General features: G+C 41.2%; 1 protein-coding gene across 4 annotated transcripts in view; it reads left to right on the plus strand.

Annotated features, from left to right (window-relative positions):
* The first annotated feature begins 830 nt into the window (after nt 1-830).
* LOC135539899 (low-density lipoprotein receptor-related protein 1-like) overlaps nt 831-26,690 on the plus strand; it is a 191,066-nt gene continuing 165,206 nt past the window's right edge. For all 4 annotated transcript variants that reach the window (XM_064966133.1, XM_064966135.1, XM_064966134.1 and 1 more), the window contains exon 1: nt 831-1,427. In XM_064966133.1, coding sequence (XP_064822205.1) covers nt 1,331-1,427 — 97 coding nt within the window. In that variant the 5' untranslated portion in view covers nt 831-1,330. The remainder of the gene's footprint in view (nt 1,428-26,690) is intronic.

A 26,690-nucleotide genomic window follows, 5' to 3' on the forward strand; every position in this document is an offset into this window, starting at 1 on the left:
CTGAGAAATACCATCAAGCACAGTCTCTCCTACATAAAGTGTTTTATTTTACCAGGCAAGTCAGTTAAGAACAATTTCTTATTTTCAATGAAGGCCTAGGAACAGTGGGTTAACTGCCTGTTCAGGGGCAGAACGACAAATTTTGTACCTTGTCAGCTCTGGGATTTGAACTTGCAACCTTTTGCTTACTAGTCTAATGCTCTAACCACTAGGCTACCCACAAAGATATAATGTGAGCTTTTCAACACCTTCCACACTTCGTTTTCTTTATTCATCATTTTGATTTGCTATGGGATGTTTCACCCCCATCCCAGGACAAAATAGTCCTGAAACTTTGCAAATAAATTGTCTCTAGATATAGGATTATGCTAACAATTCTGAAGTATGCACCTTTACCCAGACATAAATATAACAAAATTATGTAATGTTTTTTCATACATTTATTTGTCCGCTTTCGCACAATCTAGGCTGCCACTGTAGGCCTTTCTAGCTAGCTTATCCTGTACGACACATGTGCAAATATCAATATTTCAGCAGATTCTGTGAACAAATTTGGCATTCGAAACATGTTTTGGATGAGGAGATGACGACGCCACTAGCATTTGAAAGAAAAATAATCATATCCATCTAAGACAACTGAAAATGGGTAGCACTATTATCAACATACACTCTTCGCGCTCTGGTTTGATTCGTGGAGCTTGTCACCGAAAATAATTTGCCCAATCGTCGCCTGGCGCGCAGGATGCTCGGTGGACAGAAATGTGGCCAGCCATTGGTGTTGGTGACGTCACACACATCAGCCCGCTGATTTAAGGGGATGAGGCTCAATACCGACTCAATCTGCGTTACCACCAGCAACAGAGGTGGTGCGGTTGGGGAGAGAAATTGCTATTACTTTTTTTATTTTCTGCTGTGGTTGTCAGAACTGTGTCGCCGGCTGTCACGGAGAACAAAGAAAAAGACACCCCTGTATGGTTTGGGCACATCATAGGCGCCGTCTCTCCGGTTTCTTCTTCATTTCTGCATGCGTGTGCTGCAACCCAGAAAGGCTAGCTAACAGATAATTCCAGCTACATGGTATCCATGCATCAAAGGAACCCGTAGCATTCCCGGGGCTGGAGAAGCCTTGGCTTTAGCTCTGATAGAGTACACAGTTTTTATTCTCGTTGCGAGCACAAAGCCCTTGCAGCTCCGTTGCGCATCGACAGAGCATCGCTCAGCCACGGAAACATTTCGCAGGCTGACTGCGAACTCTCGCTTGACAGGACCAAAAAGCGGTGGTGGATGAGTTTTATTTCGTCTATCTTGTTTTTATCTCTTTTATGAAACAATGTTTCGCGCCACAGCGAACACGCTGGCGGTTGGGTTGTTTTTCTTGGGATTTTTGCACAGTTTGGAGGTAATCGTTCCAGCCAGAGCCATTGACGGTAAGCCGCACTGATAACCTTCGCTAATTCTATTTTATGCGCCGTCCTTACTGCCCTTTCTTGAACCATTCAGAAAAAAATACATTTGACCCGGTTTAGGGCTATTTGCAAGAATAATTTCTGCCTATGTTTGCCCGGTGCGCTGCTGCATGGAATACACATTAGCTCTCAAGTGATTGTTAGGCTATGTGGCTATTTGATTTAGCACAGGGCAAGTAAAAACAGTCGCTTATTTGTATACCAGCCATTGGAATTCACATCTGTTGTCAATTGCCATATCTACGTTGAATAGGTTAATCTTGTTATTTGGTTGCGACTGTTATATTCGGTGAATAGGTAGGCAATTCACAGAAAACGATGCGATACATTGTCACATCTACATTCATGTAGTGAGGTCTTTGGCTACAAAATGTAACCAGTCAGTATGTAGCCATTCATTTTTACATACGATATGAATGAGTGTTTAGGCTACAATGTTGCAACTTCCTTCAGGGTCGTTCCATTTGATTTCAATCACTTTCTGACCCCACCCCTTTTGGTTTGAACGAAACTTTCCATATATATTTGCCGAAGGTAGAAATGGTCAGTGACATTTTGGACCTGAATGCCAAGACATTCAGGAGATAGACACTCAAAGTTGACCCATTTTGCATACCCCACCATACCATGAGAAATTCAATTAATCATTGGAAAAAATAAACGGTGTCGTTTGATCATTTAAAAGCTAACAGGGTTGTCAAACTATTTTGTTTTCTTTAACTTAAAATAGCCTGTCTAAACTAGTATACTTGGATTGTTAAAAAAAAAATCACATGTAGTTTAGACATAATCTGAGTTGTTTGGGTTGTGCCCACCATCAGTTGACACAGCATACTCTTGAATACAGGGTGGCAATTTCAACTTTCAGATGGTATCACATATGGTTGGAGGTCCACATCAGGTTGACTTGAATGGGAATATCAGTTCTTATACATTCTACTGTCAATATTCGATAGAATCCTGTTGAAATCATAGAAATATAGATAATGGAACAGACATTCACATTTTAAGTTGACATTTGATGGCAGGTGGACCAGTGCCCGCCTTTGTGAAAGTAAATTGGAAGTAAAAATGTACATTTTAAATTGTGCCAGTTAAATTGCAATGGTTTGAAAGGATAGGTCCATTATATGAATTATATTTCTATAATTGAAATTAAATCCATCCTGTATTCAAGAGAATTATTTTTTCTCAACTGATGTTGGGCATAACACAAACACCTCAGATTATATAAATTAAGGTCTTCGCTACAATATAAGTGGAAATTGAAGAAGGAAAAATCGGCGATTATGTGTTTTCAGATACTGCGAGATTTTGTTTAACATCAATTATCACTTTTTCTACTTACCCAGAGTCAGAAACTCATGGATACCATTTTTATGTGTCTGCTTGCAGTTTAGTGATGATTGAAGTTATATCGTTAGCTTAGCACAATTGCTAGAAATCTGCCGGTACAGTAGCCAGCGCCTCTTAAAAGCAGAGAAATTGACTTTCTAACAACACTAAAGCTGCGTGGTTGATTCAGTCACCCAAGTCAGACTGTTCTTTTTGCTACTGAACGACAAGCGGTACCGGAGGGCAAAGTCTAGGGCCAAAAGGCTCCTTAACAGCCTCTACCCCCAAGCCATAAGACTGCTAAACAATTAATCAAATGGCCACCTGGACTATTTACATTGTTTTTACACTGCTACTCATCTATGCATAGTCTATTTACCCCTACATACATATGCAAATTATCTCGAGTAACCTATACCCCTGCACATTGACTCGGTATTGTGTTATTTTTATTTTTTTATTTGTACTTTTGTTTATTTAGTAAATATTTTCTAAACTCTATTTCTTGAACTGTATTGTTGGTTAAGGGCTTGTAAGTAAGCATTTCAGGTCTACACCTGTTGTATTTGGCATATGTGACTAATTAACATTTTATTTGGTAATTTATAGTCTTACAACGCTATACATATGATTTTATGATTATTTGTGTTATTATTAGGATCGCCATTAGCCAACGCCAATGGCGACAGCTAGTCTTCCTGGGGTCCGACACGTAACGGAAGATACCTTGCAGACAAAAATACTAATACTTATCATTTCATTAACAAATGCATTTAGACTTGTAAGTAAACAAATACAAAGTCATCGCTATTTTATGCATTCGTTATTAATGTTACTGATAATCATAAGAAACGATATTCTGTCCACTTCTTCATTCTTTCCTTGTTGTTGCATAGAGATCGCAACGTTGCATGCTACTCAATGGCGCTGCACGTGAACTCAGACGCCATAATGGGACAGATACAATGTTGTGATCTCTATGCGGATTCCGGGAAAGAATGAGGAAGTGGATACAATCTTGTTTCTTATGATTGTCACTCTGTAACTTTAACAAATGTATAAAATATTGACTACTATGTATAGCTTTGTAAGACTAAATGACCAACCACATAGCTTCCTGCAATTGTGCTAATATGTTAACTTTCATCATCTCCAAACTCCACGCAGAGACATAAAAATTGTACCCATGAGTTTGTCTGACTCTGAGTAAGTAGACAAAATACTAAATCTTAATCTCGCAGTACCCATTTAATGGTTAAAAACATGCCAACATGCTACCATTTAAAAAAAAGAGAATTCTAAAATAATTTCACAACACTGTTGGTAAGCTTTTAAATCATATCAAACTCAACTATTCATATTTTCCAGTGATTTTAAGATGTACATGAATGTCTCATGTTATAGTGGGGTATGCAATGTATGTATGGAAAGTTGCACTCAAATCAAAAGGTCTGTGTGTGGTCAAAAAGTGATTTGAAATCAAATGGAATGACCCTTCAAACATCTACTGGCATCTACTTTCAGCTCATTACTGAATCAAATACATATTGCATTAATTGTCATTAAAAAGGCTACATTGCGTGAAAGGCATGTAGCCTAATACTTTCTCCAATTTCATGAAGGTTACTGTAGTGTACTGTGTAGCCCATGTATTTTGCAGAATTAAACAAAATACAAGGCCTGCTTATTTCATGAACCCATGCCGTTTCTTTTCACCAGAACCACCACCGCTGCTGCTTTCCTAAAGAAAGCTTCGAGTTTAAAAGCCTCTGTCTTCCAAGCTACTCCTCATCCTGTCTTTTATATTTCATTCATTTTAACATGCTGATGACTGTGTAATGTTAACTAAATAAGATGAGTGGGATGTCATGCAATTGGTGTTTGCACAAGTTAAGCAGCTCAACAATCTATCTCAATGCATTTGTTTGAGCATGAGACCTTCTGGAAGATTAGGCCTTCTAGACTAACAAAAAATAATAGTGATTTGTCAACTGAAGGAGCTTGTGCAACTGCCCATCTAGGCTGCTCAAGTGTTGCGCATGCCTTCTGTGCTGCACATACCTTTTATGTCTTATCAATTTATAGCTATTAAGTTCTAGTGAGTTTGTGTTAGCGCTCTTATGTCATCTAGTCAGAATGTGGAAGGTGCTACACAACAGGCGGCTCCCAACCTCAACTGGATACCCCAAATGACCAAATCTGGAACTTCTGGAAACAATTACCTGTGCACGCCTCTGAGTGTTTTGGTGACACATTTTTAAAAGACGCCCTTTTCCAGACTTTCAGAAACATTCTTCAGTTAGCCAATTGCAGTTAGTCCCAGTCATAGCTGCTAAAATATGTTTTGAGTTTGTGGGGTGGGGATGCTTTTTAAAAATTAATTATTATTTTTGCCTACTGGCATACAGTTGTGCAGACACATGTTTGGGATTTCCACACACAGGGACAATTTTTTTTTTTTTGCATGGTCTTGGGGTGGGATAGCCTTTTTATAAAAGCATATTATATATGCATATATATTATGCATATAAATGCAATTCTACATTTACATAATAGAGGACATAAGCAGAATATTTTTTAACACCACAAAAATTGCCTTGTGCAGGTAGGATGCAATTATAATTTTTTGTAGTATTTAATTTGTTTTATTCTTGTATATCCTTATTGTAGGCCAATGTATTAATCTAAATCAGTTCTTTAAATATGCAAAATGTGCTTTGTTTCATTCTGTTGAGACATTTTTCATTGGATAAATTAAGTTCAACCTGTCTTTTTAATCGTGTGCTCTGTATTTAGTTTGCTTATACATCCATATGTTTTGGGGGGGGGGGGGGGTGTTTAAGTTCCAATTGTAACGTTGTGTTTGCAGCTATAATGTCCTGCTCATATTTTCCTTCTAATCAATGGCTTGACTGACTATTGATATTACCCTATTGAAGTTCAGAAACTTTTGTAAAGGTGTGGCTATTAACCTATTTTACTGCAGGCCTATGATATGAAGGTAGTGCGCACCAGTGCTCCCATTAACTCTGACAGTTGAACTTGAGGTGAAAAACAATGTTTTAGGCCTACCAGAGTTACTCCTATAATCTAACTATATAATGCTTCTTTTACTTAAAATTTTTTCGGATAGAATTGCGAATTAGCCTCCTGTGTGTATCTGTATAGCAGACACTGTAGCCCAGTGTTTCCCAAACTCTGTCCTCTGGACCCCAAGGGGTGCACATTTTTGCACTAACACTACACAGCTGATTTAAATTATCAAAGCTTGATGATGAGTTCAGAATTTGAATCATCTGTGTAGTGCTAGGACAAAAACATGCACCCCTTGGGGTCCTGAGGACAGAGTTGGGCTACTGAGCAGGGTTTCCCAGTCTGACAAGGATACATAAGTGCTTGTTGGTGTCGTAGAATGCCGCCGGCATACATTGATCTCTCCTGGGGCTAGGCCTAAGCTTCTTTAAAACATTTTTTTCCCCATATTAATATCATACGGTGGATGCCTATGGCTCAAATCCCTAACAGTTGAACCGTGAGGCGGACAATTATTGATTTCGGAAAGTAAAAGATTACGCTATAAAGTTTTGCACATTGAAAAACAAGTAATAGTGTTTTTGTAATTTGTTATAGGCTGTTTTTAAGGACATGTAAATGTCTCATTTGGCCAATATCCATAGTTTGATGGCGCTGGCTGCGTGGATGGACACCCTAATGGGTTACGGACCCAATGATGAACGGTAAATTTCTCAAATGTCAGATAAATAAAAATCTTCCCAGTCACTTGTCTGGTGATAAATTCTCCTGACAGAAACCCGTATGTGTTTAGAGGTCGATCGACTATGATTTTTCAACGCCGATAACGATTATTGGAGGACAAAAGCCGATACCGATTTAATTGGGCGATTTTCAAAATGTATTTGTTATAATAACAATTACAACAATACTGAATTAACACTTATTTTAACTTAATATAATACATCAATAAAATCAATTTAGCCTGAAATAAATAATGAAACGTTTAAATAATGCAAAAACAGTGTTGGAGAAAGTAAAAGTGCAATATGTGCCATGTAAGAATGCTAACGTTTAAGTTCCTTGCTCAGAACATGAGAACATTTGAAAGCTGGTGGTTCCTTTTAACATGAGTATACAATATTCCAATCTAAGAACTTTTAGATTTGTAGGAATTATAGGACTTTCTCTCTACTATTTGTATTTCATATACCTTTGACTATTGGATGTTCTTATAGGCACTTCAGTCTTGCCAGTGTAACAGTATAGCTTTCTCCTCCTCCCTGGGCTTGAACCAGGAACACAACGACAACAGCCACCCTCGAAGCAGTGTTACCATGCAGAACAAGGGGAACAACTACTCCAAGTCTCAGAGCGAGTGACGTTTGAAACGCTATTAGCGCGCACCCCGCTAACTAGCTAGCCATTTCACATCGGTTACACCAGCCTAAGCTCAGGAGTTGATAGAAATACGAGCCTTAGTTTCTGGAGTCGACCATATTAATGACCTATCATCTCAAAAACAAGATGTTTGTTCTTTCAGTGAAATACAGAACCGTTCTGTATTTCATCTAAGGGGTGGCATCCATTAGTCTAAATATTCCTGTTACATTGCACAACCTTCAATGTTATGTCATAATTACGTAAAATTCTGGCAAATTAGTTCACAATGAGCCAGCCGGCCCAAACTGTTGCATATACCCTGACTGCATGCAATGAACGCAAGAGAATTGACACGATTTCACCTGGTTAATATTGCCTGCTGACCTTTCTTTTAGCTAAATATGCAGGTTTAAATGTATATACTTCGTGTATTGATTTTAAGAAAGGCATTGATGTTTATGGTTAGGTACACGTTGGAGCAACGACAGTCCTTTTTCGTGAATGCGCACCGCATCGATTATATTCAACGCAGGACACGCTAAACTAGTTATAACTAGTGATTATGATTAAGTTAAATGCTAGCTAGCAACTTACCTTGGCTTCTTACTGCATTCGCGTAACAGGCGGGCTCCTCGTGAGGCAGGTGGTTAGAGCGTTGGACTAGTTAACCTTAAGGTTGCAAGATTGAATCCCTGAGCTGACAAGGTAAAAATCTGTCGTTCTGCCCCTGAACAAGGCAGTTAACCCACTGTTCCTAGGCCGTCATTGAAAATAAGAATGTGTTCTTAACTGACTTGCCTAGTTAAATAAAATTGTAAAATAAATAAAAATAATAATCGGCAAAACCGGCGTCCAAAAATACAGATTTCCAATTGTTATGAAAACTTGAAATCGGCCATTCCGATTAATCGGTCGACCTCTAGTATGTATGTGCACTGTATAGAATTAAGTGGGAATATGCTCATGTCTAGGAGGGTTGCCAATTAAAATGGGCCTGACTAGGTGGGGCACAACGGACCTGAGACCGGTCAAATGTAAGTAGTAGATTCACTTAGTGTACAAAACATTAAGAACACTTGCTCTTTCCATGACACACTGACCAGGTGAATCCAGGTGACAGCTATGATCCCTATTGATGTCACTTGTTAAATCCACTTCAGTCAGTGTAGATAAAGGGTAGGAGACAGGTTAAATAATTATTTTTACGCCTTGTGGCAATTCAGAGGGTGAATGGGCAAGACGCAACATGAAAGTGCCTTTGAACGGGTATGGTATTTTTTATTTAACCTTTTAACTAGGCAAGTCAGTTAAGAACAAATTCTTGTTTACACTGACTGCCTACACCGGCCAAACCCAGACGACGCTGGGCCAATTGTGCGCCACCCTATGGGACTCCCAATCATGGCCGGTTGTGATACAGCCTGGGTTCTAACCAAGGTGTCTGCAGTGACGCCACTGCACTGAGACGCAGTGCCTTAGGCTGCTGCACCACTCAGGAGCCTGAGTAGTAGGAACCAGGCGCCATGGTTTGTGTCAAGAAAGGGGGATACCAAGTCAGTTCAACTTAAATGTCTTCCACATTTAACCCAACCCATCTGAATCAGAGCGGTGCGGGGGGCTGCATTAATCAACATCCACATCATCGGGGAACAGTGGGTTAACTGCCTTGCTCAGGAACAACAGATTTTTACCTTATCAGCTCAGGGATTCCATCCACCAACCGGTTACTGGCCCAACGTTCCTACCCGCCAGAACAGCAACGCTGCTGTGTCTTTCATGCGCCGCAGTTTCCCCATGTGTCTCAAGACTGGTCCACCACCCAAAGGACATCCAGCCAACTTGACACAACTGTGGGGAAGCATTGGAGTCAACATGGGCCAGCATCCCTGTGGAATGCCTTCAATACATTGTAGAGTCCGTACCCAAATTAATTGAGGCTGTTCTGAGGGGTGCGCAAGTCAATATTAGGAAGGTGTTCCTAATGTTTGGAATACTTGGTGTATGTCTCTGGTATGGAGAGGCAAGACCCATTTAAAACCAGTTGCGATAAGCAAACCTGTATCCGGGAGCGTAATCATAGCCTCAAACGCATAACGCAACGGACATAAATACCCCTAAACTTTTCCTATTCATGAAAATCGCAAATGAAATCAATATATTCAAACACAAACTTAGCCTTTTGTTAACAACACTGTCATCTCAGATGTTCAAAATATGCGTTACAGCCAACGCTAGACAAGCATTTGTGTAAGTTTATCATGGCATAATGCTATGCTAGGCTCTGCAGGCAACATTTTCACGAAAATAAGAAAAGCAACCAAATTAAATAATTTACCTTTGAAGAACTTCGGATGCTTTCACTCAGACTCTCAGTTAGATAGCAAATGTTCCTTTTTTCCAAAAAGATTATTTTTGTAGGTGAAAAAGCTCCCGTTTCTTCACCATGCTTGGCTGAGAAATTGACCAAAAGGTGCTACAACTATAACGGCAAACTTTTTTCAAAATTAGCTACATAATATCGACAAACACGGCAAACGTTGTTTAGGATGCTCAAGGTGTTATTAACATAATATAATTAATATATCCGTCAAGGCAGTTGGTTTCTCATAAGAAGCGATTTTGAAAAATGGCTACCTCAGTATTTTACGCAAGGTTTTCTGCGTGAGACACCATGTGACCACATGCCATATATGGTCCCTTACAGCCATTCTTCAAGGGAAATGCCTAAAAAGACGCCACAATGCTGTAGACACCTTGGGGAAAACGTGGAAAACGGAAGCTCATTCACAGCCATATAAGGAGTCATTGGCATGAGGCGGTTTCAAAAAATGCGGCACTTCCTGGTTGGATTTTTATCTGGGTTTCGCCTGTAACAGTCTGTGAGTGCCACAGAACTGATATGTTTTCAGTTTTGGAAACATCTGTCTTCTTTCCAAAGCTGTCAATAATATGCATAGTCAAGCATCTTTTCGTGACAAAATATCTTGTTTTAAAACGGGAACGTTTTTCATCCAAAAATTAAAATAGCGCCCCCTAAATCCAACTGGTTAATAAGATCACATTTGATTGGTCTCATTCTTATAAAGTGCAGTTTGGATGGTGTGGTGGTGCACAGTGGGTGGAGACTTAACCCCCCCCCCATCACTTTGAAATGAAGATTACACATTAAACTGCAACAGAGAAGTGGGAAGAGGAAGAACCATCAGACCATTGCTTCTTTGATGTGACCGCAATCCCCTGTTAACAATAAGGGAATCTGTAATAATTATTTTCCAAATAAGAGACCTCCATTTACTGCATGACTGAGGTTCTGTACAGTCTGTACCTACAGTGCAGTAGGCCAGGCATGACAGTTAAAGCTACTTAGATTGCTGCTGCTGAGGGAAACATTTTGGAGATTATAATGAAATCCTTTAGTGTCTTCTCACGGGACCAACACAACCATGCAGGCAGTGTGTGATGCACAACCTTGTTCTCACTTAAACTTACCTACCATCCCTAAGACCGTTTTCACCCCTTTTTGTCCATCATCCACTGTAGACACCCATGAATGTAGTGTGTAAGCAACTCTGAGGGATGATTCAATAGCAGTTGTGGCATCGTAACCATTACCATACAACTATTGCACAATACAACTCAACCGAAACCATAATGAGATGGATCGGACCCACTGTCTGACCAAGATAAGTAATTTACCCTAAATGTAATTGGTAGGCTGGAGATCTAATCGTCTGATGTACCATGCATTCATTCACACAACCTGAATGCATTCTGCATTTACCCAACCCCTCTGAATCAAAGTTGCAGGGGGCTGCCTTAATCAATTACTACATCAGCACCCAGGGAAAAGTTGTTGGCAGTTAACTGCCTTGCTCAAGGGCAGGACAGCAGATTTTTCCACCTTGTCAGTTTGGGGATTTGAACCAGCAACCTTTCCGTTATTGGTCCAATGTTCTTAACCGCTAGGTTACGTAACAGCATTAGCAATGAAGTGAGGGCAAAACATTTTATCATTTCAGTATGTTATCATTCTCAGTGAGAAAGATTTGAGTTGACAAAATATGTATTTATTGCATATCCCCTGGCACGCACCAGCCTTCGCACATTGAAAACGCATTACAACCGTAGTTTATTGATTCCATCTCCTATGAAAAACACATGCAATTTTTGCCTGCTTTTAGTGATGTTACATCATCAACCAGTGTGTCTAGGGCCATCTCATTTGGTCCACAAACATCACCAGTCCAGTACACTTCACTCCCTCTGTCCCTGGTCAATGAGGTGTGAAAATGGAGGACATCAATGTGACAGTGTGTCCCTGTCCAGGATGTTACATCATAGTAAAGACAGCCTCTATCTCTGTCCAATCAGGTGTGATGAAAGCCTTTGACCACGAGCAATTTTTTCCCCTCACAATGGAATCAGCACAATTCCATGGTAACGGAATTACACTGACTGCAGTTTTCTTTTTTTACTTTAAAATGTATATCAAACAAGTCATTGATTTTGAAGTTTAACAAACTATACAAGACTATGCACAATAACTATTTTTAATTTCCACTGAAATTTACAAAAACAAATTTATTGGAGAACTGCAGACAATTACGGTAAAACCTCTCAGGTTGTTATGCGATGACGTTTTCCAAAAACTCTGTTTATATATCTGCTCCAGATTAAAAGATGTCTGCAGAAAGAATGACATGGCACCTTGAGGTTAAAAATACATCTCTTTTGATTATTGAACTACAGCGAGTGAAGTGGATTTACACAGGGTAACGGAATTACATCATGGGTCCCTGATCTGTACTGCGTCATTATGGATATGAATGTCATTCTCCTCATGTTTCACAAGTTTGGACATCATAGAGACGGTGCCTAACAATGGAGTACAGCAGAGTTCAGTGCAGCACAATATACTGTACTATTCTTTACTATTGTACTGTATTATCCAAACTTGTGAAACATACAGTACGTATATAATTGGGTCCGGTCCGTCTGTGGACATTAACATCAACGCCAGGGCGGACTGACCTAATGTCAACTGCCAAATGTCAACGTCCATGGGTGTCCGGTGCTCAGTGGGTGAGGAGGATAGTTACAGTAAATGGAAAGAGGGGGCACATGGGTAGGTGTTGGTAAGATCCAGGAGAGGTGACATCAACTGGAGAGTGAGAGGCACAGCGAAAGTGCCCATCCAAGAAGGCTCTCACGATCATTGGCCACAGATAAAATGACGTCAAAGCATTGCAAAACTATCACTAGCCTGCTATTCAGTTGACTGGGTGTGTGGTCCCAAGTCTGAGTTTAAGGGTCTCTTTTCCAAGTTTAAAATGTTAAACATTCAAAATTGGCCATGCTGTCAAGCCAGCATGATTTCTGCCGCCAAGCTCTGACAAGGAAAATATGTTTTGAACGGTCATCCAACTCAGAATTGTAAGTCTGGACCTCGGGCCTCTTTCTAGAGCTACAACCTTCAGATCACTGACGTCATCATGATTCAACCTCCCCCCCCCCCCGAGTTCCCAGTTGTCTTGAAAGCACCCATACATGCAGAGAATGCCAGACTTTGACAAAGTTTGACAAAATTTGCCCACGAAAGACCGCCGCGCTACCTTACTGTTCAAGTGCGTACAGCACAACAAGGTGAGTCCAAAAATGTTTTGTATGCTACTGCATAAATTATGTAATATGCCAGGGAGATATGTATACTGTAGCTAAGAAAGTAATACTGAGTATGTTGTGTAGTAAACTTTTAGTAGCCATGTGCCTCACCCTAATAATTTGGTTTATTTTCCCCTCTTAATTTCAACTACTGCTCTGACTTGGTAGTGCACATGTAGCCTATAACCAGTTTTAGAGAAATGTAATTATTGAATATTGTAAGAGCTTTCATTGTCTGCTGAAAAACCCCCTTTATTTATTCTATGGTTCTGACTTGGTGTACAGGGAGAACACTAAGACCGGCCCATTTTCTGAATTCTGTCGCTGTACATTTCAAAAGTGCTGAAAATTATTAACTACGTTCTTCCTAGCTTGCTCATTAGTCTTTATCGAAATTACGGATTTCCTCTTATCTGTTTGTTGTACCCTTATGTTTTAAATAAGGCTGAATGAACTGTTTCACTGCCAGACAGCGCTCCGCTGATAGCCGGATGTAGCGACGGAAATGCTTCTATCCATGGCGCTGAAAAGAAAGCTCTGCTGTTGGGACAGCTTTATGTAGGTCAGGTTGTGGGCTCTGTTTGCCACCGATATAGTGCAATTATTGTGTTGTGTAGTGGCTTTGCTGGTATGTATCCCCAAAACATTTTTTGAGTTTACCCCCCAAAAATGTACATGCTAAAATCGCCACTGCTTTTAAGAGTTTTTTTTTTCCTGGTAGATGTTTCATACAATCCCTTTTCTATTTGTTTATCCAGAAATCAAAGCATTTGCTTATTCCATGTTTTTTTATGGAAAGTGGTTTAAAAATGTATATACCTTAATTTCCCTGAAATATAGATTCTTAGCTTTCATTTGACGCCCAGTTTGATATGCTCCTATGAACTTCACGTTGGTGGTCATGGTTCCTTTTTGATGGAAATGCCCAGCATTGAATTGCCTATGGTGTACTAGAGGCACACCGTATGTACTGACTGGAGGAGTGGGGTTTAAAAAACATCACTAATCTCACTTAAAGGTGTTTTAAACCCCAGGCTACATTCACACACACAGTGGTGATTTAGAGGCACTAATGGCATACTAACATCATTCCGTGGTTAACACAGGCAGGATTCTAAATGTTTCACAGGCTTTGTCCACAGCCCTGTGAGGATGGTCAATGGCCAGGTATGGGGCCTAACAGCCAGGAAGCCCCAGGTTGTTTGATTGACCTCCACATACCAACAATCAAAGGCAATAAAATATCCAGAACAAAACATGTACCCAACTCACACAGGGCAAGGTTCAGGCCACCAAGGGCTTTGTTTAATGGACACCCTAACAGTGGTCTGTGACTGATTTTCAAAATGAAAAGGATATTCCTGCAGATGGTGAAAATGTAAATGTGTTTTCAGGAGAATGTGTTAGTGCAGTGTATAAGGCCTATGTTCAGCAAGCATTGGCCTGTCAGAAAGTAGTCAGTCAATAGTAAAACCTGACAAGATAGTCTGTCCTTGATCGCCTCAGGCATCAAACTGGAGATAAGACAGGTTGCATCCCAAATGGCACCCTACTCCCTACATAGGGCACTACTTTTGAACAAGAGCCCAGTGCCCCACATAGGGAATAGTCTGCCATTTGGGCGTAGACAAGAGACAGTTCAATTGCCAGGCTATACGCATGGCCTTGGGCACGCTGGTACATCTGTATTGCACCAATTAAAGGGTGTTGCCAAGGATAGCCATCTCAGGTTGAGAATAACGAGGAGGCGAGGGAGTGAAAAAAGAACCAGGATCTTCTTCCAGTAACTCTGGAAACTTCCCCAACAGTATTCCCAAAACCTCTGTGGGTTGACTGTGCTGGGAAGGCTTGATTAGCACCACCACATCGCTATACGAAAACACGATGACACCCATACATGAACTAGAACATAAATACTTAGTCATGTCTTCAAACAACTATTGGCCCAGTATTTCTGTCAACTTCATAGCAAATCATTGTGCCAGTAAACCTAGGAATAGGAAATGGAAAAACTGTAACATTACAAAGAATAATATTAGCATCTTAAGACTAAATTGACGACACACAATTGGCCCAGCGTCGTCCGGGTTTGGTCGTAGTAGGCCGTCATGGTGAATTTGTTAACTAACTTGCCTAGTTCAATGAAAAATAACTCTGGAGATGTGAGACCGTTAAAGACCTACTCCTAAGTGGAATTTAATAAAACCCTGACTGCTCATAGGCGACTACACAAAGGTAACATTTTGAACCCTTAGCTGTGTTCAAGACAGATATTTGAGACTGAATGACTCCTAATTACAGGGCTAAAGTTAACTTCTAGGAGGACGGGGGGTGGGAATGTGAAATGTCATTATGAGCTGAGAGATATACCTGCATGACACCCAGCCAACGAGTCTCTCACACACACACACACACACACCAGGGTTTTCTTTAAGAAAAAGTGGCACCGGACAAATGACAGGCAACTATTTGAATTTACCAGACCCATCTGCATTGGTTGTGTAACCTAATTGGGGCATGCTCAGAATGACAGAAATCACATTTAGATTATGGTTATTCATATTAACATTCAAGTGGAGGATACAATGATGTGCACTTTGAAGATGTTAACTGACCACGTACTTTTCCTCAGCCAACAAATGAGTAATGAACAGGAAAAATCACTAGTCTGTGTCAATCTACTATCCCACATAGTAGAAAAGTTGACCTATTCTATTGGTCAGCTTGTCAAGAATGACAGCCTATTCCAGACTCTGGAACAGTTGTGGGACGATAGATCCCAAATTCAATGTTGATACTCTTTTAATTGTTATTTGTTTTACATCACACAAGCGCAGCAATGCGCACAAGACAGTAGGCTACAAGCAAATGTTAGTTCCATCATGTAACAACTAGCATGGGTTGCTAATGTGACTAGGATTGTGCTTTTGGCTACTGGACAATGAGATAATGTTTATATAAAATTTCCTCCATGGATATGGTCTGATTTGACTAGGATACTTTGATGCAATGTAAGACAATCCTGACAATATGTAGTAAAATGTTCAGGTTTGAAACAAAGTATATGTTTTCAAAATGCATACTGCCTCCAGCTCATTGCAAAGTGATGTGCTGATAGACTGCCTTCCTAAGCTTTTGCTGTTTGGGATGCTGTAGCAGCAGCTCTCCCACTGTCTGATAGATTTCCACTCAAGGCTCTGTATCTGTAAGCTGTACATGTGATAAGCTCCATAATGTAAACTCGGCAACAACAAAAAAGTAACGTCCTCTGTGTCAACTGAGTTTTATGTTCAGCAAACTTAACGTGTGTAAATATTTGTATGAACATAAGATTCAACAACTGAGACAAACTGAACAAGTTCCACAGACCTATGACTAACATAAATGGATTAATGTGTCCCTGAACAACGGGAGAGTCCAAATCAAACGTAGCAGTCAGTATCTGGTGTGGCCACCAGCTGCATTAAGTACTGCAGTGCATCTCCTCATGGACTGCACCAGATTTGCCAGTTCTTGCTGTGAGATGTTCCCCACTCTTCCACCAAGGCACCTGCAAGTTCCTGGACATTTCTGTGGGGGATGGCCCTAGCCCTCACCCTCCGATCCAACAGGTCCCAGACGTGCTCAATGGGATTGAGAGCCGGGCTCTTCGCTGGCCATGGCAGAACACTGACATTCCTGTCTTACAGGAAATCACACACAGAACGAGCAGTATGGCTGGTGGCATTGTGATGCTGGAAGGTCATGTCAGGATGAGCCTGCAGGAAGGGTACCACATGAGGGAGGAGGATGTCTTCCCTGTAACGCACAGCATTGAGATTGCCTGCAATGACAACAAGCTCAGTCCGATGATGCTGTGACACACCGCCCCAGACCATGACGGACCCTCCACCTTCAAATCGATCCTGCTTCAGAGTACAGGCCTCAGTGTAATGCTCATTCCTTTGACGATAACTCAAATCTGACCATCACCCCTGGTGAGACAAAACCGCGACTCGTCAGTGAAGAGCACTTTTTGTCAGTCCTGTCTGTTCCAGTGACAGTGGGTTTGTGCCCATAGGCAACGTTGTTGCCTGTGATATCTGGTAAGAACCTGCCTTACAACAGGCCTACGAGCCCTCAGTCCAGCCTCTCTCAACCTATTGCGGACAGTCTGAGCACTGATGGAGGGATTGTGGACTCCTGGTGTATCTCGGGCAGTTGTTGTTGCCATCCTGTACCTGTCCCGCAGGTGATGTTCGAATGTACCGATCCTGTGCAGGTGTTACACATGGTCTGCCACTGCGAGGATGGACAGCTGACCGTCTCCCTGTAGCACTGTCTTAAGCATCTCAGAGTACAGGCACGTTCACACAGATGAGCAGGGACCCTGGGCATCTTTCTTTTGGTGTTTTCAGAGTCAGTAGAAAGGCATCTTCAGTGTCCTAAATTTTCATAACTGTGACCTTAATTGCCTACCGTCTGTAAGCTATTAATGTCTTAGGTGCATGTTCATGAATTGTTTTGCGGTTCATTGAACAAGCATGGGAAACGGTGTTTAAACCCTTTACGATAAAGATCTGAAGTTATTTGGATTTTTATGAATTTTCTTTGAAAGACTGGGTCCTGAAAATGACTTTTTTTAATTTATTTTATTTTTTTGCTGATTTTTATATACTGTACACATGCAGCAATTTATTTCTAAAAAATTATGCAGGGACATTTTCATAACCATGTCATTCCAACCCCTCTTCTTTCTCTGGGTCTTTCCCTCATGTGTGAACTTTTTCACTTCCCCAGTGGTAACAGCCTCTACCTAAAGGAGCTTCTTTTCTGACATACACTCGCTCTCTCTCTCGCCAACTCACACAACCTAATCTGGCGTCTTTAAAGATAGGGTGAACATAATCTCTTAAATGGGACATTTCCCAAGCCCACACTGACTCAGTGGCACCTGGGAAATGCCTTAAACCATGAGACTGATTTTAGGCCTCCGACAATGATATGTGACGAATACCTCATAGGCCAAGTCAGTCTTCACCAGTGGTTGAAACACCACATTTATAGTGAAGAAACCCATTTAGGCCAGTTAATGGTGCTTTCAAGACCACTCTAATTCGGAACCGGCAAGATAAAATGTTTTTTTATTTTATTTTTTTGCGTAGGGCTCTATTCCCAGCTCATCCTTCATTCTTAACTTGACTCATCTTAATTCAGTCGTTGACGTTCTCCCTCCCTCCTCCCTTTCTCCTTGGCTTGCTCCATCTATTCCTCCCTTACTCTTACCCTCACTCCCAAACAGATAAGCAACAGAACTGTAGATATGGGCTCCTTCAATCCTGAATTGCACAAGCTCTCTATTGCCTTGGCTTTCAATGAGAGATGGATCTTCAAGACCTGTCCTGGAATTGTGTTGTCGTGATGTAGGTCCTAAGTTGCAACATTGAGAGTAGTAGGTCTGACTAGTATGCTGTGAATGAATTGGCTTTGCTATGGCTGTGTGTAGTATGTATACTGTTGGAATTCTCCAGAGGCCAGTTGCTCTTAACCTATTCAATGGGGAGAATTCAGACCATAGTCAAGTGTGCCTAAATGGAACATAACTCTGTGTATTCTGACCTTGAACTTCAGCATGAGAATAGCACATGCTATTTGTTTGGGGTGGAGATCTAAGAAATGAAGGTGTAGCGATGCTTGGGTAATATCACTGAGGAAGTGAAGCCAGTAACAAAAAAGAGCCATATTACAACCTGTTCGCTCTATAACCCATTCGTTCATATGCCACTGTGATATACAATAAGGCCTTGACAGCAAAAAGACAACCGCCACACATTGGCGGAATAAATTCAACTACACTACATTTCATCACGAAACCGTAGTGCAACATCTGTTCATTCAATTCCACAAAGCCTATATTGAATCTAACAAACCATTATAAGACTCAAAATTGAGCCCTGGTGCATCCTGTTTCCATTGATCTTCCTTGATTGGAGTCCACTTGTGGTAAATTCAATTGATTGGACATGATTTGGAAAGGCGCGCGCACACACCTGTCCTATATAAGGTGCATGGTCAGAGCAAAAACCAAGTCATGAGGTCGAAGGAGCAATCGGGAGAACTACAACCTTATTCCAAAAATGATTTAAATTGTTTTGCCTCATCAATCTACACATAATGGCAAAGGCAAAACAGGTTTTTAGAAATGTTTGCAAATTTATATAAAAATGGAAGTATCATTTTTACACGTGTGTGTGTGTGTGTTATTTATATATTCAAATCCTTTACTCAGTACTTTGTTGAAGCACCTTTGGCAGGGATTACAGCCTCAAGTCTTCTTGGGTAGGACGCTACCAGCTTGGCACACCTGTATTTGGGCAGTTTCTTTCATTCTTCTCTGCAGATCCTCTCAAGCTCTGTCAGGTTAGATGTGGAGTGTTGCTGCACAGCTATTTTTCAAGTCTCTCCAGAGATGTTTGATCGGGTTCAAGTCCGGGCTCTGGCTGGGGCCACTCAATGACATTCAGAAACATGTCCTGAAGCCACTCCTGCGTTGTCTTTGCTTGTCTTAGGGTCGTTGACCTTTTGGAAGGTGAACCCACATGCCACGGTTTCTGTTAGGAAAATGTTGCACCGGACATTTGACCAGCAGCATTAAAAATGTACAAGAGCTTTGTAAATTAGTAAATCGTTTGGAAAAGGGGATTGTAAATACAGTTTTTAGATTTTTCCATGTGATCCCTGGAGACATGTGAAACCAGTCATATGGAAGCAAACTGAAAATCATGTGAGTTGCATATCTTGGCCAGGACGCAGTTGTAAATGATCTCAAATGGCCTACCTGGTTAAATAAAAACATGACATGTATTGGCGCCCTTTTCCACAGTTGAGTATGCTATAAATGGCTGAGCTATTATTAATTGTATGACCTCGTAATTTGCGTGGAAGAAAATTTGGAGACCCAAGCTATATTCTTCTGTAGGGCTGAACCTGCTGAGTTGATAAATGCGCTTTAAAATGTTATATACACACATACCTGGGTTTTTTTATTTTACCATTTGTATCATGTTAAATATTAGCCACTATTGGGAGCCACCGTCAGAAATACCCACATTTACAACTGTCACTTTAGTGTTTAGTTTCCTTCAATTTGTAGCCTACATTTCGCATTATTCCATTCCGTTTACTTTTCTTTCCTCTGTCATGTCCGTGCAGGTGTTCCTGGGTGTCGCTAGCATTAGTGGTTCATATATTAGTCTAACGGTGTACAATAATTTTGGACATGTAGCTTATTTGGATAATGATAACTTGAAGCACACGTAGCAGGTTAAACCTGGAGTCTGGTGCACGGTTCATGGCTACTGACTGTTGTCAGAGTTCCATGATATGGGGTAGATTTAAAGGACTATTGTTCAACCCCTATTGTACACTTTTCCGCTTTCCAATATTTCATGGATTGGACTTGAATATGACAACTTTCAGGATGAATCAAAGCACTATTTTTGATTGATCAATATATTTAATGTGTAAAGGCTCTCCAAATCTGTTTTTTTATTATTCAATCATACTTTCTTAACCCCAAAATTTGACAAAAAAATGTACAAGATCAGAGTATTTAAGTCTACCAGTTGGGTGCTTAAACGGAGACAAATGTGTGTTTTTTTTTAAATGGATATCTTAATTGATCCCTATATTCTGAACCTGTTCTCTATGTATTCTAGTGAGTCTGTTGTCAAAATACAAATTAAAAAGGTACACCATGTTTTTAAAGGGTAGGATGCATAAGTTTTTACTGACCAATATAAAAGTGTGGTCAAAGACAAAGTAACTTAGTTGTTGTCAGGATCTAGTTACGTGTGAGGTGAGCAGATGGGGAACGTACTGCCATGCAGCTCATCACCGAATTTGTGGCTGTTATCTAGTGGGAACCCGTTAGCACGGCAGGCTCTGGTGACTTCTTGCCATGGGCTCAAAACGAAAAACATACCTGCTTGCTCTAATTGTGTAGTACCTCATCTGTTCTCCTTTTTGTTTTGTCAACTTTTCGGGAATGTTCTCTGAAGTAGGCTATGGGGTTTTGTACCTTTTTTTCCCCACTTTGGCTTAGTGCCAGCTGACGGATATCTGGAAAATATCTATTTTGGATTTCCTTGACATTCCCCTGGTCTGACAAAGCGCCCACCTCCCCCTCGCTTTGGAAGCTAACTCAGCTTGCACTCTTCTTTAAAAAAAAAAGTTTTACATTCATAAAGTTTTTGCTTGTAAATGGTCTGAAAATGCAATTGAAATGAGTGCAAGTTATTTTATTTAAATTTAATTTATTTCTGTTGGAGTTTACATTATTGGATGGCTTGCCGGGTCCTCCTTATTACATCACACCCTAGAAAAATATTCTGATCAGTTTTATGTAATAATTCGAAAATAGAAAAGTGAGCTGAAACTTTGGGACTTTTTATGCATGTACTAATGCAAATCCATGTTACATGTGGTTATGTTTATGCTACTTACCTTTTTTAAGAGCAGTGTATTATAAACCCTATTGAATGAAAACTCTACGAGAATCTGTTGGCCAGTAAGTGGGAGGGTTTTTAGCAGTTGAAGTAAATGTTTTCAGCCTGCACAATGGAAGCATGCCTGCAAAGCTCCTTACACACCTGCATAAGGTAAGTCTTAATACCAACTGAGGAAATGTGTGCCTTTCCTACACACTTCTATGTCTGAATCGGCCCCTAGGCGCGCTCATATGCTTTATACCATTATTGTGATCGTTGTTTCCATTATGGGACGATATTGTCTTGTTCAGATTGCCCAGCCCTGTAAGTGGTGCCATGTGTATGCAATTGAATTCAATAAAGTGAATGTCCCACATATCCTGAGCCCCAGGCCCGCTTCACTCCAGTTCACCACAGCGGGTGGCAGTGGCATACTACAGTTTAAGCCCTGAGCTACAATGCCTAACCTGGCTGGTTGAGGTAAATAGCAGCCAGCTGTATAAATGGAGCACCATGTAAGCTGAGGGTCACCGTGGACAAAAGCATGTGCTTTGTGAGGGCATTGGAGCAGAGAGACCGAACTAGTGAGTGGATGCTGAACTCTCTCCTTTCACCCAGTGCAGTTGACGTTAAAGTCCCTTGATGTTACGCAACAAGACATTCACCCTTTCATCCATGGCTTCATCCCCCCCCCCCCCCCCCCCCACACACACACACACACACATCCCCACCACTCAATATACTTCCCAGATGAATTACCTTTCTCTATCCAGAGCAGAGGTTTGGTGTGGGGGGGGTCCACACTGTCTTTTCTTGGAACTCCGCTGTACCTTTTCATCTCCCCTCCTTCCCTTTGGAAACACCTTTTGTCTCTAGAGATGTCAACAAGCTTGTGATGTCAATCACTCCCCCATTCAACACCTCTGCAGTGAACAAATGCCCTGAGAATTTCCATGAATCTGGACTTTTTTTCTTCACCCTTTGAGATGTTGACAGGACTCTAACAGTCCATTGGCCAGGGCAGTACACTACAGTACATCAGTGACATAGACAGCACTTGGGCTGTATTACAAACGTTGAACAAAACAGCATGACATTTTAATTTGTTTCAAGGTCAATTGCAGCCTTAAAGATTGTGAAAGAAGTATTGTCAGGTTGTACCCAATGATACAACTATCTTCCTAACATTCCATTCCCACCTGGGGGACAAGCTCACAGCCCGCTCCCATGCATTACAGCACAAAACACAGCTGGAGTACACCTCTATCGCTCAATATTAGCCACCATTTGAGTGATGTAAAACTGTACTTTACCTGACAAGTATGTGGACACTTGCTCGTCGAACATCTCATTCCAAAATCATGGTTATTAATATGGAGTTGGTCCCTCTCTTTGCTGCTATAACAGCCTCCACTTTTCTGGGAAGGCTTTCCACTAGATGTTGGAACATTGCTGCGGGGACTTGCTTCCCTTCAGCCATGAGCATTAGTAAGGTCTGCACTGATGTTGGCCGATTTTTTTTTTTTTTATTTTTTTTTTTTTTTTTAGGCCTGGCTCCCACTCAGCATTCCAATTCATCCCAACAGTGTTTGATGGGGTTGATGTCAGGGCTCTGTGCAGGCCAGTGAAGTTATTCCACACGGATCTTGACAAAAATGTCTATATGGACCTCGCTTTGTGCACTGGGGCATTGTCCTGCTGAAAAGGGAAAGGGCCATCCCCAAACTGTTTTCACAAAGTTGGAAGTACAGAATCATGTCGAATGTCATTGTATGCTGTAGCATTACGATTTCCCTTCACTGGAACTAAGGGGCCTAGCCAGAACCATGGAAAAACAGCCCCAGACCACCAAACTTTACCGTTTGTACTATGCATTGGGGCAGGTAGCATTCTTCTGGCATCCGCCAAACCCAGATTTGTCCGGACTGCCAGATGGAGAAAGCGTGATTCATTACTCCAGAGAACTCATTTCCACTGCTCCAGAGTCCAATGGCGGAAAGTTTTACACCACTCCGGCCGACGTGTGGCATTGTGCATGGTGATCTTAGGCTTGTGTGCGGCTGCTCGGCCATGGACACCCATTTTATGAAGCTCCCGACGAACCGTTCTAGTGCTGAAGTTGTTTCCGAAGTCAGTTTGGAATTCGGTAGTGAGTGTTGCAACCGAGAACAATTTTTACACGCTTCAGCGGTCCCGTTCTGTGAGCTTGTGTGGCCTACCACTTCGCGGCTGAGCAGTTGTTGCTCCTATATGTTTTCACTTCAGAATAACAGCACTTACAGTTGACTGGGGCAGCTCTAGCAGGGGAAAAATTTGACACTGACTTGTTGGAAAGGTGGCATCCTATGACCGTGCCATGTTGAAAGTCACTGAGCACTTCAGGACGGCCATTCTACTGCCAATGTTTGTCTATGGAGATTGCATGGCTGAGCTCGCTTTTTATACACCGGTCAGCAATGGGGGTGACAAATAGCCCAATCCACTAATTTGTAGGGTCTACATACTTTTGGCCATGTATTGTTGGTGTGGTTTAGGTACATTTTCCATCCATTGTGGACTCTGCATGTCAAGCAGCAGAAGGTCACATTTGCCCATGTATCGCTAGATGGAAATGTTTGTCAGCTAGAAATTTTGTAAAGTTGCCTCAACATTGTGGTAGTTTCGTTTTTTTTTTTTTGTCTCCCCCCAACCAACATACCATAGCTAGCTAATATTATCCACCTTTCAACATTGATTTTAATATTGTTTTAAGCATGATTGCTGCTGGAAAGCAACTTAAACAGACATTGATTGATGGACCACGTCAAATGGGCTAGCTAATGATGGATCACGTTAATTTGGCTAACATCTAGCTTAGCTATTTGGCATGTCTGAATATTTGCTTGTCAGCTTTGCCGACAGTCAGACAGCTTTACCAGGACAATCTCTATTTTTTTTTTATTAAAACATTATTTTTTTTGCTCCAATTTCATGGTATCCAACTCTCTCATTGTTGGAACTCCCGTACGGTCTCGGGAGAGGCGAAGGTCGAGAGCCGTGTGCGAGAGCCGTGTGTCCTCCGTAACACAACCCAAACAAGCCGTACTGCTTCATGACACAATGCCCACTTAACCCGGAAGACAGCCGCACCAATGCGTCGGATGGAAGAACCGGGTGGCTGTCAGCGTGCACTGCGCCCAGCCCACCACAGGACAGGAGTCACTAGTGCGCGATGGGACAAGGACTTCCCTGCTGGCCAAACCCTTCCCTAACCTGGACGATGCTGGGCCAATTGTGTGCTGCCCAGTGGGTCTCCCGGTCGCGGCTTGCTGCGAACCCAGATTCTCTAGTGGCACAGCTAGCACTGCAGTGCCATAGATCCCTGCACCACTTGGGAGGCCCTACAGGACAATGTTAAACTCAAAATATGTGACTCGTTTCAGGAAACTAACTTTTTGGCAGAAATGCCTTCTGGGATGTAACTTTTCATGTGCCTCAAACTTGTATTTCATATTTAAATATGAATAAAATTGTTCAATTACGAGCCAAGTTGGTTTAGCCACAGAAAGAGTAACTTTCCTGCTAGCTGAGAGATGAGTTTGGATTGGTCTGCCATGTAGCACGCTTCTGTCTAACATGAGCTACTTGGTATGTGTAGGTAATCCTTTTCCAACTCAGGTTTTTTGAAAGGTATCACAAAGAACTTCAAAAGTGTTGCTAATGCTCTCCATTTCCCTAGGATCGAGTTTTGAAATCAGTGGAAGCACAGTATGAAGGCTAAGGAGATGGAGAGAATTCTGCCGATTTTGATTGCAAGTATGCAAATAGTCTAGGAAGCTACAATTTCAGATATATTCTACCATTCAAAAGTTTAGGGTCACTTAGATATGTCCTTGTTTTTGAAAGAAAATCACTTTGTCCATTTTAAAATGGCATCAAATTGATCACATACATTGTTAATGTTGTAAATTACTATTGTAGCTGGAAACAGCAAAAAAATAAAATAAATGGAATATCTACATAGGTGTACAGAGGTCCATTATCAGCAACCATCACGCCTATGTTCCAATGGCACATTGTGTTAACTAATCCAAGTGTTTTTTTTAAAGGCTAATTGATCATTAGAAAACCCTTTTGTAATTATGTTAGCACAGCTGAAAACTCTTCTGATTTAAGGAAGCAATAAAACTGGCCTTTAGGCTCGTTGAGTATCTGGAGAATAAGCATTTGTGGGTTCGATTACAGGCTCAATGGCCAGAAGCAAAACTTTTCTTCTGAAATTCGTCAGTCTATTCTTGTTCTGAGAAATGAAGGCTATTCCATGCGGGAAATTGGCAAGAAACTGAAGATCTCGTACAAGGCTGTGTACTACTCCCTTCACAGAACAGCGCAAACGGGTTCTAACCAGAATAGAAAGTGCAATGCCCTGGTGCACAACTGAGCAAGAGGACAAGTACATTAGAATGTCTAGTTTGAGAAACAGACTCCTCACAAGTCCTCAACTGGCAGCTTTGTTAACTAGTACCCGCAAAACACCAGTCTCAATGTCAACAGTGAAGAGGTGACTCCGGGATGCTGTCCAGTGTCTGTTCTTTTGCCCATCTTTTTATTTTTATAGGCCAGTCTGAGATGGCTTTTTCTTTGCAACTCTGCACCTTTATTGTGACGTTTTATTGATCACAACCTAACCTGACCGTCATAGAGTTTCAGGAGAGTGAACAGGGAGTAAGGAGACAAAGACCTGAGATATTCAATGTCTGTCAGCTATGACTGGATACAAATGTAGAAGACACAATGTCAGAGAGCCAGCAACTTAAGCCAAATAAAATGTGTCTTGGCTACTCTTGGAAGAGCTTTGGATGGAAACTTTAAAATAATTGTTTGAAAATCAATTTAAAAAAAACTCTTTCACTCGCCAATGAGAAACTCCTTTCCTAAGGTTCAGCCCTCAATTGACAATTTCAGACTACAAGAGGAGGCTTCCCTTCGGGAATAAAAGCATTTGGGGTCCGATTTTAAATGTCTGGTTTGTTGGTGGCTCAGAACCTTTGTCTTCCATATAGTAACTGAAGAAGGATGGGCCAAAGTCTTCTTGAAGAGAAATGGCACATAAGCCTAGATGTCCCCCGGTATTGATGGCTTATAATCCTTATAAATCCTTTTTTAGAAGGCTTATAATCCATCACCAATTAAGTTTGTCACATTGCACATACTTATCTTAAATTCCAATTATGAGTTCCAGATGATAATTCCTAAATGTTTGCCTGACAAACCCAAATCCACTGTATTGGATGCCATTAAATTATAAAGGAGGGCTTTTAGGGAATACTGAACAGTCGGGATACTGAAAATGCATAACACTGAACAAAATTGACTTCTGTTTTGG

The sequence above is a fragment of the Oncorhynchus masou genome, chromosome 5, assembly GCF_036934945.1.
Source record: "Oncorhynchus masou masou isolate Uvic2021 chromosome 5, UVic_Omas_1.1, whole genome shotgun sequence".
Classification (NCBI taxonomy): domain Eukaryota; kingdom Metazoa; phylum Chordata; class Actinopteri; order Salmoniformes; family Salmonidae; genus Oncorhynchus; species Oncorhynchus masou.